Genomic DNA, 16420 nt, shown 5'->3' with positions numbered 1-16420 from the left:
TGGTAAACCGGTAAATTTAATCTGTTAATGCTTACGTATTTATTTTTGAGAGAGAGAGAGACAGGGAGACAGAATCCCGAGCAGGGTGTGCACTGTCAGCACAGAGCCCGATGTGGGGCTCGAACTCCCAAACCGCGAGGTCATGATCTGAGCCACAACCAAAAGTTGGACACTTAACCGACTGAGCCACCCAGGAGCCCCTGGGCACAAATCATTCTTAAGCATCCCTCCCACTGGCCTGTCCTCGTTCTTTCTCCCCCCTTCCCTTCCTAACGAGAGGTCAGATGCGCAAGCGTGGGTGAAAAGGGCCAGGGTGTGGTCAAGTCTGGGGTCTGGGTGATGACTGGGGATGCCCCATTGCAAGGCCCTCCCACCCTTAACAACAGCAGGTACCTGAGTGACCATATCCTTGTTTGGAACAGTACTGGCCAAGGAAGCCTCAGAAAGAGATTCCCAGCTGCTTTTCCCCTGGGTTCCCGGGCAGAATGTTTACAAATGCTGCCAGGGCAACACCAGTTTCCACCAATGAGAAACAATTTCTGGCTGTTTCTGTTAGTGAAGGAGGGGGACAGTCGGTCACGCAACAGCATGACCTCCAGAGCAGGCCCACACAGTAGAATCCGTGCCCAGTACTTCTTACAGGGCTGTGCCAGGAGGAACAGCGACGATAAGCCTCACGGCTGGTAACTACAGGGGTCCTTTTTATGTGCCAGCTGCTGTGCAAAGGGGCCCTGGATGTGTGAAGTCTTTTATTTCTCTCAACAACCCATAAGGCAAGTGTTAATATTTTCATTACAGGGGAACAGACTGAGGCACAGAGAGGGTTCAACCCAGTGCTGCCTGACTACACTGACTGAGTTCCTTATGTCTTCTTTTATGTATTTATTTTGAAAGAGAGAGAGAGCGAGCGGGGGAGGGGCAGAGAAACGGGGGAGAGAGGATCCCAAGCAGGGGCCACACTGTCAGCACAGAGCCCAATGTGGGGCTCGAACCCACGAACTGTGAGATCATGACCTGAGCTGAAGTCGGACACCTAACCGACTGAGCCACCCGGGTGCCTTCTTACTTCTTTATACCCAAATTCTGAGGTGGTGACCTCCCTTGTGTGCTTGATTGTTTTCAAAGATGCCCTTTATGAATCCAGGATGAGCTTCTGCCATAATGGTTATCAGCATAGACCCAGGAGCAATTGACGTAACATTTCTTAGTTTTCTCATCGACAAAATGCCTATGGAGTAAGGTTTTTTATGGGGATCAAATGAGACAATTCATGTAAAGACCGAAAACAGTGGGGCTCCTGGGTAGCTCAGTTGGTTGAGCATCTGAGTCTTAATTTCTTTTTTTTTTTTTAATGTTATTTACTTTTGAGAGAGAGAGAGAGCATGAGCAGAGGAGGGGCAGAGAGAGATGGAGACACAGAATCCGAAGCAGGCTCCAGGCCCTGGGCCATCAGCACAGAATCCGACATGGGGCTCGAACCCACGAACCATGAGATCATGACCTGAACCGAAGTCCGACTATTAATTTCGGCTCAGGTTGTGATCTCACGGTTCGTGACTTCAAGCCCCACATCGGGCTCTGCACAGTGCAGAGCCTGCTTGGAATTCTCTCCCCTCCCCCCCCTCCCCCCCCCCCCCCCCCCCCCCCCCCCCGCTTCCCTGCTTGCTCTCTCTCAAAATAAATAAATAAACTTAAAAAAAAAAAAGACTGAAAACAGTGCCTGGTGCATCATTAGCTGTCTTTACGATGGTTAGATACTATTTCTAGCATTATTATTGATAGCGGTAGTAGTAGAAAATGTTTTTTTATGCGGTGAAATCAAAAGTCGTTGACCCTACGTTAGGACCCAGTTTTATTAGTTTGATTGATCTGGGAAGTCCCTCTGTCTCACAACCCCTGCTTTTAACCACTGTGCTTTGTGTATGAAGTGCTTGGCTCCCCGCCCCTCGGACAATCCGTCTCAATCGCAGTAAAGAAAGGAAGGTGATTCGCCGAGTGTCCCCTCCTCACCCAGGATGAAACGCTCAGCTCACTGCCCGGAAGCCGGCACACACATCGAGGTCCCACGCACGGAGCCTGCCCCCAAGATAGTGCGGGAGGTAGAGCCACGGGACTGGGGAGGGACGAGGGGGTAGGTACTGTGGCTTACAGGGACTCAGACTCTGATCCTGATCGCAGACAAAGGGTTTCATGTCCCAGGTCTGCCACGTACTGGCTGTGTGACTTTAGGTAGGTTGTTTCACCTCTCTGAGCCTCATGTGTGCAATGGGAATCTTTTTTTTTTTTTTAATGTTTTTATTTATTTTTGAGACAGAGAGAGACAGAGCACGAGCAGGGGAGGGGCAGAGAGAGAGGGGGACACAGAATCCGAAGCAGGCTCCGGGCTCGGAGCGGTCAGCACAGAGCCCGACGCGGGGCTCGAACTCACGAACCGTGAGATCACGACCTGAGCCGAAGTCGATGCTTCACTGACTGGGAAGCCACCCGGGCGCCCCAGGCGACTGGCTCTTGATTTCGGCTCCTGTCATGATCTCACAGTTTGTGAGATGAAGCCGCGCATCGGGCTCTGTGCTGACCGAGTGGAGCCTGCTTGGGATTTTCTCTCTCCCTCTCTCTGCTCCCCCTCCCCCACTCTCTCTCTCTCTCTCTCTCTCAAAATAAAGAAGTAAAAACATTAAAAACATAAAATAAAACAAGAAGAAAAGGCACACCGAAAGTGCGCAACAGGCAGTAGGTAGCACCGTCGTGACAGCGGAGGCAGAGGAGTGGAGGAGTCCGAGTCCAGTGCTCCCCCATCGCTGGGCGAATTTGCCTGGGACAAATGAGTGTGTTGAGCTCTCGCCGTTTAGGCCCAAGGCCCAGCAGCCAAGCCAGGAAGGGATTTGCGTGACACCGTCGCTGGTGAGCACGCGGGCTCCGGAGCAAAAACACTCCCGGTGCTGATGACCGGCCTCGGTGCCACTCGCTGGTCTGACTCCCATGCGGCCCGCCAGACCAACTGCCGTGAACCTTCGAGGGCCACGATGGGCCCGGATCCACGGCAGCCGCGTTCCCAAAGGGCAGAGCTCCGGCCTCCTTTGTGTCAAGGTTTCGTGGCCAAAGGCAGCAGGGCCTTTCCTAAGAAGCGGGGGGGGGGGGGGGGGGGGGGGGGGGGGTTGCTGGTGAGAGGCCTGCGATGACTGCGGTGAGAACCCAGCCCAGGAGGCCGGGTGCTGGGATCCTTCACGGCCCGGAGCAGAAGGACAGGCGGCCAGGTGACAAGAAACTCCTTTTTTTTTTTTTTAATTGTTATTATTTTTTTTAACGTTTATTTATTTTTGAGACAGAGAGAGACAGAGCATGAACAGAGGAGGGGCAGAGAGAGAGGGAGACACAGAATCTGAAACAGGCTCCAGGCTCTGAGCTGTCAGGGCTCTGAGCTGTCAGCACAGAGCCCGACGCGGGGCTCGAACTCACAGACCGCGAGATCATGACCTGAGCCGAAGTCGGCCGCTTAACCGACTGAGCCACCCAGGTGCCCCGACGAGAAGCTCCTTGTAGGCAAAACGCTTTCATGGGGGAGGCCGGGAGAGAAGGCACCTCCTTGAAGTGGGAGCTTGAACTCCGTGGGCCAGGACTTGACCTCCTCCCCCAGTCAAGCCCCTGACCTAAGCCACAGATTCCGGCCCGGGCTCTCCAGATTGGACTCGGGCAGTGCCGGCGACAGGTTCTCCCAAACGCCGGATGCTTTCGCTCTCCCTGGCGCAGGTGTGTGTGGCCCGGAGACGGAGGCAGAGGAGCCAGCGGGACGGTGGAGGACGAGCCCAGCCCAGCCCAGCCCCTGGTTCCCCAGGAAGCAGATGGATGCGGCGGACCGGGAAGCCCCAAGTCCACACCTTGCTGCCCCCACCCCACCTCTCCACGGGCCTCCCCTCACCTAGCCCTGCCTCCTCGGAGCCCCCAAGCCCTGGTTCCCGGCTCGGACACCAGCGTGCGGTCCAGTGACGCGCCTGTGTTCACCTGAGAGCACGCGGAGCCCATGCCCACAGACGTGCCGCCTCAGAAGCCCACGGGGCTCTTCCAGAACGCGCCGAGGGCGCCTTCTTGGCCGCCGGAAGGCCAGTCCGCAGTGAGTGGGTGTTGCATCCCCTTCCGTGGAGACCAAGGGGCAGAGCTTGTTGGACAGGCGTCGCCCTGTCCATCTGGGCGTCCCGAGGCTGCCTCACGGGACACAGCACCAGCGGAGAGGGAGGTAGGCACCTCACTGGCCCTGCGTGTGGGAAGTGGGGGTGAATTTGTACCAAGGATATGGTGCTCCCGAGAGAGAGTTGCTCTGGAGACCCCAGGTCTCTGTTAGCTTCTCCCCGAGTTGAGCACAGGGTGGGGAGAGGCCTCCGGGGGGAGGTGGGTGACATCAGAGCACAGGGAAGAGAGGCCAGAGCTCAAGTCGGGGGCCCGCTCCGAGGGAGTCCACACCGTGGGCCCCGAATTGGATTCTTCCCTCTGTCCCTGCAGTCATTTTCGTTCCTGCTCAGTCTCTGCCCTCCCCTCCGCTAATACCCTCACGCTCACCTCGTCACCCTCTGCCTCATTTATCCTCTTATCTGTGAAGCACGGGCGGCAGGCACTGGGGGCGCGTGACGGGGAGCAGAAGACAAGGCCACCACCCTCGGCGCGCTGACGGTCTAGTTGGGAAGATAAGGCAGGCCCACGCGAGAAGAGAACCGGGGGGGCGCCTGGGTGGCTCAGTCGGTTAAGCGTCCGACTTCGGATGGGGTCACGATCTCGCGGTCCGTGGGGTCAGGCCGCACATCAGGCTTTCTGCTGTCAGCACGGAGCCTGCTTCGTATCCTCTGTCCCCCTCTCTCTGCTCTGCCCTCACTTGCACTCTCTCTCCCTTAAAATAAATACATTTTTAAAAAGAGAGACAACTAGGGGCGCCTGGGGGGCGCAGTCGGTTGAGCGTCCGACTTCAGCCAGGTCACGATCTCGCGGTCCGTGAGTTCGAGCCCCGCGTCGGGCTCTGGGCCGATGGCTCGGAGCCTGGAGCCTGTTTCCGCTTCTGTGTCTCCCTCTCTCTCTGCCCCTCCCCCGTTCATGCTCTGTCTCTCTCTGTCCCAAAAAAAAAAAAAAAAAAAAAAAGTTGAAAAAAAAATTTAAAAAAATAAATAAAAAGAGAGACAACTAGTAAGTCAAATGTGGCAGGGCACGTTGGGTTTGGGCAGCTTCTAAGCCAGTATGGCTCTATGACCTTCTTGCTCCGAGTCTAAAAGGCCACCAGACTGTCCCAGGAAGGGGCAGGAGGAGGTAGGAGGCCCAGGGCCTTTCCCCAGCTGAGGCCCATCCCCTAACATTAAAGGTCAGGGACCCTGAGCACTGTGCTGCCCAGTGACCTCTCAGAACGTTCCAGCCATCCTGAGCACACAGGTCTGCCATTGAGCGAGTGCCTCACTGAACAGTGCCTTGCTCAGAACAAAAGCACTGTGGCAGAGCGGTTTCTGGATCGCTGGACTTTTTTTTTTTTTAAGTTTATTTATTTATTTTGAGAAAGAGCATGAGCAGGGGGGAACAGAGAGAGGGAGAGAGAATCTCAAGCAGGCTCTGCCCTGCCAGTGCAGAGCCCGATGTGGGGCTCGAACCCACGACCCTGAAATCATGACCTGAGCCGAAATCAAGAGTCGGACACTTAACTGACAGCCATCCAGGCACCCCTCGGATCGCTGGACTTTTTGACGGTGATGCCCTGATTCTCATCCACGGTCGTAAGTACGGTGGGCCGCTCTTACAGGCCCTGGATACAAATTCCAAGGTTGCTGTAGAGACCTGACCCACCCCGCCCCAAAGACAGCGCTCTTTAAAAAAAAAAATTTTTTTAATGTTGTATTTATTTTTGAGACAGAGAGAGACACAGCATGAGCAGGGGAGGGGCAGAGAGACTGAGACACAGAATCCGAAGCACAGAGCCCAACGCGGGGCTCGAACTCACGAGCCATGAGATCATGACCTGAGCCGAAGTCGGACGCTCAACCGACTGAGCCACCCAGGCGCCCCAAGATGGGGCTCTTACAGGTAAGAGAGGGCAGTGGGCTTCTAGGGGGCTACCCTGTTTTCGGGCCTTTAGAAACACAAGGTATTAGGCCCAGAAGGCAAAATCTTATCTTCCTGTCTTCTGGGACTGAAGAACATCTGCCAAGAAACAGGACAACAGAGGAAACAAAATGTATCCCAACTAATAAAGCACGGAACAGTTACAGGGCCTTTTCTTCCCAGTTGCATGGGTTTACACAAGTAAGATCGGCTGGCCCTTTTCTCAAGCCGTGCCCAGAAAAGCACAATTAGGGCTGTAATCACGAATGAAGATTTGTGGAAATCCCCAAAGCAGTGATTTGGCTCTTTGTTGCAAAAGGGCCTTTGCGGGTGGGGAAGTGTATTCCAGCCAACAGCATCGGACACCGAGGGCACACAGATATTCCAGGGAGACCCTTAGCAATTAGAGTGTGCAAACACAGCCCTGGATTTCTTCACAGAAATTTCCTTCTCTTGTCTTTGAGCAACAGTGCACCCAAAACGTGAAGGTTCTAAGAGCATGGTGAACCCCAGCGCAGTATGCCCGCGGGCTGTGCATGAGTTAAGGGGAGGAGAGGGGCATTCCACAAGCACACTCAGACCCCAGCCAAGAAGCTGAGAGCCAGACTCTGGGTATCTGACGTCCACATCGACATAACCTGGGAAGAAAAAGCTCTGTAACTGTTCCTTGTGTCCTGTGTCTCACAAAAGGCTGGTATAAAAATTTGTGTTCTCGGGTCACAGAAGTATCAGCACGAGAGGAAATCTTGGAAAAGCAAGTGGTGCTCAGCGCTCAGCCCCCACCCCCTACCTTCATCCAGAAGCTTCCTGTCGAGGACGGCCGGCTTCAATCCGAGCCACTCGTCACCTTCCCTTGGAAGGGAGCGAGTGGCAGCTGCTGAGAGGGGTAAGCCAGCACTTGGTTCTCACGGTGGCGGTGGCGTTAAGTCGGTTCTCCTCTCTGCTTTCAGAAAATACCTTCAGAGCGATCAGTGTCTTTGTTGAGCTTTGTAAGGCCTGTCGTCTTTGCAGTGCTCTGGATAGACCTTAGTTGCGATCCCTCATTCTAAGAGGGAACCCCCAGACCGCTCCCTGCACTTGGTTACACGCTGGGCCTCAGGGGCCCCCCGACGCCACACTTGGGAGACTTTGGGGGACCTAGGGGTGGACTGGCCAGCCACTCGAGGGGTGCGTGCAGTGCCGGCAACTATCCCTTCCGCATGTGCTGTGGGTGCAAACCATTTCACGGACACGACTTCGTGGCAGTCTCATATCCGCAGGGACGTGTGCGGGGCACATACTATCCTCACGTGAGAGATGGGAGACCTGAGGCTCAGAGCAGTGAAGTGACTTGCGTAAGGTCACACAGCCGACAGGCGGCGGGGCCGCCTGACACATCAGCCCTCCCGGCGCTGAGGCTCCACGGCACACGTCAGCCCTTCGGAAAAGGAGCCGTCCTGGGTCGGGCGTCCTGTGCATCCTAGAAGGTTTAGAAGCACTGCTGGCCTCGTTCCACTAGGTGTCAGCAGCGCCCCAGGAAAAGTAAACTTTCCGCGGCGGGGGCGGGGCTGAAGCACGGCTTTCTGTCCCTCGGTCTGCAGCGCGGCCACGCAGGAATGGGCCCGTCACCATCTCACTCCTGCTTCCCGCCCTGCAGGGGCTCCCAGCTGCCCCAGGAAGCGAGTCTGACAGCCTGAAGGAGGCAGACCAGGCCCCTCGGGTTCTGGGCGCTGCCGGCCTCTCCAGTCCCTCTTTCCCCCCCTCCTTCCCGCCCCACGCTCCGCTCCAGGGCACAACCGCTCATAGCTCTTTCCCACACGGCCGTGCCAGTCTGTGCGCCCACGCTCATGCCCTTTCTCTGCGTGCCGTGCCCTCCCCCTCGCTTGCTTAGCTCGCAAATCCTACCCAACCTTCAAGACGTGCCTAGCAGCGTAGGCATCGCCCGGAAACTTACCCTAAGCCCGTGGCCTTTCCCTCCCCCCTCCTCAAGCCCCACCTCCGTGCTCCCGCACCTTCTGCAGCTTCCGTTCCGAGCACGCCTCACCCCATCCTGTCATCAACTGCCCTTCACGCTACTGGGAGCTCCTGAAGGGCGAGGCTGTGCTGAGTCTGAGGCACAGTGCCTGGCAGGCAGCATTTACTCAGCGGCGTTTACAGACGCGAACCCCCGAGAACAGATGAAAGCACGCTGGGTTGGGAGAACACCAGGAGTCTGCTCCCACTCGCGCCCCAGCTAAGTGATTGCTTCCCGCCCCTGAGCCTCTGTTTCCTCCTCTGAGGAACGGGAGTTTGGACGAAATGTCTAAGGGTCCTTAGAAATTGGGTTGCTGGGGCGCCTGGGTGGCTGTCGGCTAAGCGTCCTGAGCCGCGCATCCGGCTCTGCGCTGACAGCGCAAAGCCTGCTTGGGGTTCTCTCTCTGCCCCTCCCCTGCCCGCGCCTGCGCAGAGCTCTGTCTCAAAAAAAAAAAAAAGGAATTGGACTGCTGATTCTAGAAGGTTTTCTCATAAATGTTCCACTTAAAAATGCTTCCCAAAGGGCAGGATCATCCTCTTCCTCCCCTTCTGAACGTGTAGGACCTTTAACCTTTTTCAAAGTCTTTTCCTATCGACTGTTATTTGACCCTAGAAATAACTACAGCAGCCTGGCAGACGTAATTTCAAGCAAGAACAATTCTTCCAAACAAGTGACGTAAAGGTAAACTGTGTGTCAGCTGTTACGCGCTTACCGACGTTGTGTTTGTATGTATGCGCACACAGAGACCCTCCAGGGTGGTGTGTCGATGGGGAGGGGCTGGGCAGGGCGTTGGAACAAGTCTTTTCACTGAATACCTTATATTGTTAGATGTTTGAGCTGTGTGACTACAGTATTTAAAAAATTAAAGATAGTGAATAAAACCAAATGAATGGCGTCATTTCCCGAGCATCATTTCAACCTGAAGAGCAGGTGGCTATGGACCAGGGGTGGGAGAGGGGTCAGTGCCCTGACCACCTGTCAGAGCTGCTGGAAGAAAACACTTCTGGCTAATTGCACCTGCAAAGAATCGAGGGAGACGCAGGCTACCAAACGACTGTCATCTTCTAACTTCGGTGTTTTCACCTGGTTCACTCCCTGGCCGCAGACTATAATGATGAAGTGAAATTTCATTGGCAGGTGCCAGAAAAGAGGGAGGTGAAGGATTCAGACCCTCGTGCTGAACCTGACCGACTGATTTCTACCTGTCATTTTGTGGCCCTGCACTGAACAGCCCCGAATCCATCTAAGCAGATACCCTTAGTGGATGATCCCCACCTTGAGGCACAGTAGACAGAACAGACCTAAAAATCCAGAGACTTAGCGATGGATTTAGTAATGCTGTCAAGGTCTTCTACATCCCCATCCTTACTCCCTGCCTCTTCCGTCCCAGAGACGGTTTTCATGACAGTCAACAAAGTGAGGCCTGTGTGGTGCTACATGCGGACTAGAGGTTGCATGAAGTGTGTCATCGGGGCCGTGGTTTTCCTTGAACAGTTTCTCATCCCCGGGCAGCACAATAGAGAATAACGCTCGAAGCATGAACACCGCCACCTGCTTCCTCCGTAAGCCCTGCCCGGCGGCAGGAGTTCAATGGAAAGCGCACAGTGCGACAGCGGGACAGGTCATGTCAGACGTTAAGATGGAGAAGAGAACAGGTCCTGTTGCCGCCTTGGGGGTTGATCTACACACACATCTACGCACACGGGGCAGCACCATGTCTCTAGGGGTTACAGCTTTTCAGATTATCTGCTTACCTTTAGTGCTGAGCGTGCCAGTGTTTCTTTCAAGCAGTCAGTGTACTCATTTTAATAGAACGACGAGTCTTGCCGCTGCTCCCACTAAGACAACAATCGGCGCTTGAGTGAATCCTGTGTCAGATGCAGAGTGCATGGAAGTTCAGGGTGCAAGCTCAGCTTTAAAAACATCCTACCTGGGGGCGCCTGGCCGGCTCTGTAGGAAGAGCGTGCGACCCTTGATCTCAGGGTTCTGAGCTCAAGCCCCATGTCGGGTGCAGAGATCACTAAACACTTTAAACTTCATATAAAAGCATTCTACCTGGAACTTAACACAATAGGAACCACCCAGAAAAGGAACTAGAAAGGAACTATATTTTACTAGCAACCGCTGAAGGAATGAGGTCTTTGTTAATGTATTCCTATCTACTCCAATAGTAACAACTACCGTTTATGACACATTAGGCACTGACAGGTGCTTGGTGTACATTACATCTATCATTTTAAGCCTCAGCTGCCTTCTACTTTTTTAAGAGGAAAAATCTTCTTTTAAGTTTATTTTGAGAGAGAGAGAGACAGAGCGAGCAGAGGAGGGACAGAGAAAGAGAGAATCCCAAGCAGGCTCTGTGCTGTCAGCGCAGAGCCTGACATGGGACTCAATCTCATGAACTGTGAGATCACGGACTGAGCCACCCAACGCCCCTAGTTTTTTTTTAAGTGATAAAGCTACACTGGGTAGATTGCTTGAGATTGTTTAGTACTATTAAAAAAAAAAGTAGACAAAGCCTTTGATTTTGCTTTTTTGTTTTTATTATGTACTACATTGATAGACTGCATAACCTTCTAGAAAGGGCAGATGAGCATAACTGAGTTAATCTTCATCGGTCAGGAAAAGGCTTCTTTAATCAATATTTTCCAAACCCTGAAAAACAGTATAAAAAGGAAAATGTGAGAATTCTGTTCCCACCAAAGATGTGCATGTACTGGCATACATCAGAGATCTTGAAGGTTTGGTTCCGGACCACGTCAGTAAAGTCAGTCAAATAAATTTTTTGGTTGCCCGGTGCATAGAAAAATTATGTTCACCCTATACTGTAGTCTCTTAACTGTGCAATGGCATTAGGTCTAAAAACACAGTGTACAAACCTTAATTTTAAAGTACTTTAGTGCTAAAAAATGTTTTCTTAAAAATAAAGAGTACTTTAGTGCTAAAAAATGCAACCATCACCTGACTTTTCAGTGAGTCGTAAGCACTGATCACAGATCACTGTAACAAATATATTCATAATAAGTTTGAAATATTTCAAAAATTACCAACATGTGATACAGAGACACGAACTGAGCAGATGCTGTTGGAAAAATGGCGCTGACGGACTTGCTCGATGCAGGACCGCCCAACCCTTCAATTTGTAACAAAGCACAGTACTGTATCGATAAGTGCAATAAAATGAGGTATGCCTGTACCCTTGCTTCCAGCGTCCCCAAATGGCATTTTATTAAAGAAAGTACTTGCACATCCCTTATTTCTCTAACTGCAACAATAAAGCGAACTGAATTTTATAATCACTAAAGTAAAAAGAGTAAGCTATAAGGATGTCTGGTTTTCATTTTCTGACAGCAGCAAACATATCACTTTATATGAAAAGACCCCCCCCCCCGCCCCCAACCCGCCCCATCAGAACTAAAGTCAAGCAACTATTTACCATCTGGATCCTTCAGAGAGTCAGAGGACAGGAAGGTAAAACCATTAAAAAAAAAAATAACAGCCAACGTGAGGAAAATACTGTCAACCTCATTCTACTTTTTTACACATGGACAAACGGAGGCTGCTTAAAAGTCTCTTGCTTAAGTCAGTAAGAAAGTGACAGAGCCAGAACTCAAGGTCAGGGACCCCCCACCTCCAGAACTCTTGCTCTGTAAGCAAGACACTGTTTATTCAGAAGACCCACTCTTTCTTACTTAGCTCACAACCAAAAACCTCAGGAACCATAGAGTAAAAGATTAATCAGCGATGACATTTCTTCCAAGTGTTAAAATAACACAGCCCAGGTATTTTGTTTACTATTGCGGGAAGAATCACCTTGCGAGAAATTAAAACTGCATGGCCCAGGGAGCCACCCTGTAGAAATTCTAATTAGGAATCTTCATTTTATCTCCTACGCCAACTGATCGTGATGGTTATTGGTCCGTGCTTTGAGAAATACCGCTTTAGTTGAGTAGAGATCGATCGTCACATTCATTACATTAGATTCTCAAACAGCACTATATTGACAGGCTAGCTTGAGTCCTTAGAGTGTTATTTATAGTCACCGACCCTGTTTTCTCATCTATAAAATGAAACTCATATTAACCTAGGTTGACGGTGAAGAATAAATGAGCCAGGAGAGAATATTAAAAAGTAACTACAATTTTTTAAAAGAATAATGGGAGATGAACTCCTACAAGATGTAGGAATATACTATTAGGTTTATCACATTAAAATGCTATTGCTTGGCCATTTTGTATCTACAAAAAACTGCAATTCCATAGGATTCAATCAAATTTAAAATTAGAGTAATTCTTTAACCTATGGCATTGGGGGCAGGAACTGGCAAACTAATGGAGTACTAATGGAAAAGTGTATTTGTGAAACAGGACCATGTGTATATGGAAATTTAGTTTATTAGAATGGTATTTCAAATTAAAAAATGGACTGTTTAGGGCACCTGGGTGGCTCAGTCAGTTAAGCGTCTGACTTCAGCTCAGGTCATGATGTCACAGGTTTGTGAGTTCGAGCCCAGTGTCTGGCTCTGTGCTGACAGCTCAGAGCCTGGAGCCTGTTTTGGATTCTGTGTCTCCCTCTCTCTCTCTGCCCCTCCCCTGCTCATGCTCTATCTCTGTCTCAAAAAAAAATGTTAAAAAAAAAATGGACTGTTCTACAAATGGACAATTGTGACAACTGGCTATCCCTTGGAAAAAAGTACAGTTAAAATCTGATTTCACATTATACCCCCAAATGACCTGTAGATGGGTCAAAGCACTAAATGTAAATATATATATATATATATTTTTTTTGGAGGAATTTTTAAAATATATAAATAATCTTAGGTAGGAGAATCATTTGTGAGCCAAAATCCAGAATGACAAAATATGATAAACTGAACACCAAAATTAAAACCTATGTGATGAAAAACATCATAAAACGAAGAAGCCAGACTTGGGAAAAGATCTACCACATATGCAACAGACAAAAGATTAATAGTCATTACATGTAAATAACATATATGTGTAGGTGCGTGTATGAAAAGAACAAGCAGGGGCGCCTGGGTGGCATAGTCGGTTAAGCGTCTGACTTCAGCCAGGTCACGATCTCGCGGTCCGTGAGTTCGAGCCCCGCGTCAGGCTCTGGGCTGATGGCTCGGAGCCTGGAGCCTGTTTCCGATTCTGTGTCTCCCTCTCTCTCTGCCCCTCCCCTGTTCATGCTCTGTCTCTCTCTGTCCCAAAAATAAATAAAAAACGTTGAAAAAAAAATTAAAAAAAAAAAAGAAAGAAAAGAACAAGCAAAGGGCACAGGCAGACAATCCACAGAATAAAAAACACAAAGGAAATTAGCACCGTAAGACATTTGGCAAAACATTACTAGAACCCATCTCAACTGACACATGGCTAGCGTCAGAGCTATCTTACCTTTGACACATAGTAACGATTAACTCCAGAGATGCGCCTGTCTCTTTGCATCAAACTCCACTGATACCGATAATAGGCAACCCTTTTTTCCTACAATTAAAAGAAAGTATTATTGCACAATGTTTATGAAAATGAATGACCCAAGAGAGGGCTATTGGAAGTTATAAGTGACATTCTAGAAAAGAAATCATCACTGAAACAAAAACCAAATCGATATTAAGACCGGATCCTAAATAAAATCGGATCATTAAACTTCATAATTAAGATGGTAACCATGAGTTCTTACCCTTTGTATTTTAACCAGCATCTGGTTTTTTTCCTCTTTCCTTCTTCCCCTCGCCCCGCCCCCACCCCCTGCTTTTTTTTTTTTTTTTTTTTTTTAAGACACCTGACTACTCGTTTCCTTTTGGGACCCTAATGAGAGGAAACAACAGCGGCAGATCACACGTGAAGAAAAGTCACAAAACCAGAAAGCAAACACATTTATACCCTGCACTCTAGAGATAACGTGAACGAGTAGAAGGAGAAGAAAATTACAACCCTGATGTGAAAAGCAAGATCTTGCGGTAAATACCTAGAGGCTTGCGGGGGGAAAGGTGGGGGATAAAAAAATGTCAAGGGAAAAACCTAACTACGGGTAGGGAGGTAAAAAACCGTGAAGCTACCAGGATGTGGATGCGAGAAACTAAAAAAAAAAAAAAAAAAACACAAAGAAAAAACCATCCAGCAAGAAAGATCAGAGATCCGAGGAAGTGGAGGCAAGACTAGACTGACGCCCAGGAGTTCGGACCTACCTTCTAATCTACCTTTCCAGCCCCCCCGAACCCACTCTGCCCTCTAGCCCACTCTTCGCACGACAACTAGCTGCTTCTTGCTAGAGGAGGATGTGGTTTCCGTCGGGTTTCGTTCCGCAAGCCTCCGCTTGCAGGCAACACTAAGAAAGAGGAGGGCCGCCCCTGGTGTTCCCCAGCCCAGAGAGGCTCCGCGCCCCAACGGCCTCCCGCGGCCCGTTTTGTAACGCCAGTCCGCGGAGTCAGCCGTCGCGCCGGAGAGGCCGCCTTACCTTGCCCCCGTTACAGAACCTGTGGATGTGCGCAGTGGCTATGCCGGGGATGACCAAGCACACGGCCATGACGCCGAGGCCGGGCAGAATCTCGAACCACATCGCGCCGCGGCTGCCAGGACCGAGCCCCTCCTTCCCGGCCCCCGAAAGGTGACCCGGCCTCGGACCCTTCCCGGTAGGCTCCGCGGCAAGCTGCGAGCGGGGCGGGGCCGCACACGCCTCCGGAGGAAACGACGGAGGCCGACGGGGCTCAGGGGTGGCGCGCGCTCGCCCCGTCGCCCCCTAGCGCTCCCGCAGTCGGCTTTGGGCCGCCCGGTTGGCTCCGACTGGCGGCCGGGCGCGCGACGTACGATGACGTGAAGAGGCCCCGCGCGGCCGAGCACGCCATAGCCGTTCCGGAGCTCGGGACTCTAAAATGGCAGAGCAACTTTCGCCGGGAAAGACCACGGACCAGGTGTGCACCTTCCTCTTCAAAAAGCCCGGTGCACGAAAAGGGGCTGCGGGCCGCAGAAAGCGCCCGGTCTGCGACAAGGAGTCCGGAGACAGCAGCGGCAGCAGCGACGAAGGCAACACAGTGGTTCGCCCGGAAAAGAAGCGGGCGATCCACAACCCGATGATACAGAAGACTCGTGGCAGTGGTAAACAGAAGGAGGCTTACGGCGACTTGAGCAGCGAGGAGGAGGCGACCGAGCCCGAGAGCCTTGGCGTGGTGTACAAGTCCACCCGCTCGGCCAAGCCTGTGGGACCAGAGGATATGGGCGCGACTGCGGTCTACGAGCTAGACACAGAGAAGGAGCGTGACGCGCAAGCCATCTTTGAGCGCAGCCAGAAGATCCAGGAGGAGCTGAGGGGCAAGGAAGATGACAAGATCTATCGGGGGATCAATAATTATCAGAAATACATGAAGCCCAAGGATACGTCTATGGGCAATGCTTCCTCCGGGATGGTGAGGAAGGGCCCCATCCGAGCTCCCGAGCATCTACGCGCCACCGTGCGCTGGGATTACCAGCCCGACATTTGCAAAGACTACAAGGAGACTGGCTTTTGCGGCTTCGGAGACAGCTGCAAGTTCCTCCATGACCGTTCAGATTACAAGCATGGGTGGCAGATCGAACGTGAGCTTGATGAGGGTCGCTATGGCGTCTATGAGGATGAAAACTATGAAGTGGGAAGCGATGATGAGGAAATACCATTCAAGTGTTTCATCTGTCGCCAGACCTTCCAGAATCCAGTTGTCACCAAGTGCAGGCATTATTTCTGTGAGAGCTGTGCGCTGCAGCATTTCCGCACCACCCCTCGCTGCTATGTCTGTGACCAGCAGACCAATGGCGTCTTCAATCCAGCGAAAGAATTGATTGCTAAGTTGGAGAAGCACCGAGCTGCGGAAGTGGGTGGTGCTTCCGATTTCCCAGAAGACCCCGATGAGAGTCCAAACCCCATCACTTAGTTTTCCTATTATTCTCATACCTCAAAATAAATACTTTTGTTGTTTTGGAAAGCGTCATTCGCCGTGTCCTTCCTTTCTAGGGAAAGTGAGTGGAAGAGGCGGGTGGTGAAGTAGGTTCCTGGATGGATGGCTTGTAAAAGCCTCGAGGTAGGTACAATCTGGATTTTTGCCTGGTATAAATGCTGCCTGGGTGTAACATAACTTTTCAGAACCCTTTGGCATGAATTCCGGGGAGGAGAGAAGTTGGATAGAAGAGCTAGAAGTTGCTAGAACTAATCAAAGCTGTGATGAAAGCAAGAACTGAACCTATCGTGTCACGTTTCTGTATCACTTAATAGTTTACAAAAGTACCTTCCATGCATTATCTCTGTTGGGAGCCTGTACTGCTTCAAAACCTGCCCCAGTCAAGGTGTGTGTTTGGGGGGTGGGGGGTGAGTGGGAGGATCGGGTGG

General features: G+C 51.4%; 2 protein-coding genes across 2 annotated transcripts; one reads left to right on the top strand and one right to left on the bottom strand.

Annotated features, from left to right (window-relative positions):
- Positions 1-10579: 10579 nt before the first annotated feature.
- Positions 10580-14727, bottom strand: NDUFA1 (NADH:ubiquinone oxidoreductase subunit A1). The gene is made up of 3 exons (XM_058712969.1): positions 14522-14727; positions 13459-13548; positions 10580-10714 (listed from the first exon to the last, which is right to left on the bottom strand). Exons 1-3 carry the CDS (start codon positions 14621-14623, stop codon positions 10694-10696), a joined length of 213 nt encoding a protein of 70 aa, XP_058568952.1. The 5' UTR covers positions 14624-14727; the 3' UTR covers positions 10580-10693.
- A 76-nt stretch (positions 14728-14803) lies between these two features.
- Positions 14804-16023, top strand: RNF113A (ring finger protein 113A). Its single transcript, XM_058712968.1, has one exon. The coding sequence runs from the start codon at positions 14937-14939 to the stop codon at positions 15966-15968; it is 1032 nt and encodes a 343-aa protein (XP_058568951.1). The 5' UTR covers positions 14804-14936; the 3' UTR covers positions 15969-16023.
- The last annotated feature ends 397 nt before the right edge of the window (positions 16024-16420 follow it).

The sequence above is a fragment of the Neofelis nebulosa genome, chromosome X (assembly GCF_028018385.1).
Source record: "Neofelis nebulosa isolate mNeoNeb1 chromosome X, mNeoNeb1.pri, whole genome shotgun sequence".
Taxonomy (NCBI): Eukaryota; Metazoa; Chordata; class Mammalia; order Carnivora; family Felidae; genus Neofelis; species Neofelis nebulosa.
The sequence above is the reverse complement of the archived record's forward strand: the minus strand, read 5'-3'. Positions and strand labels throughout refer to the sequence as shown.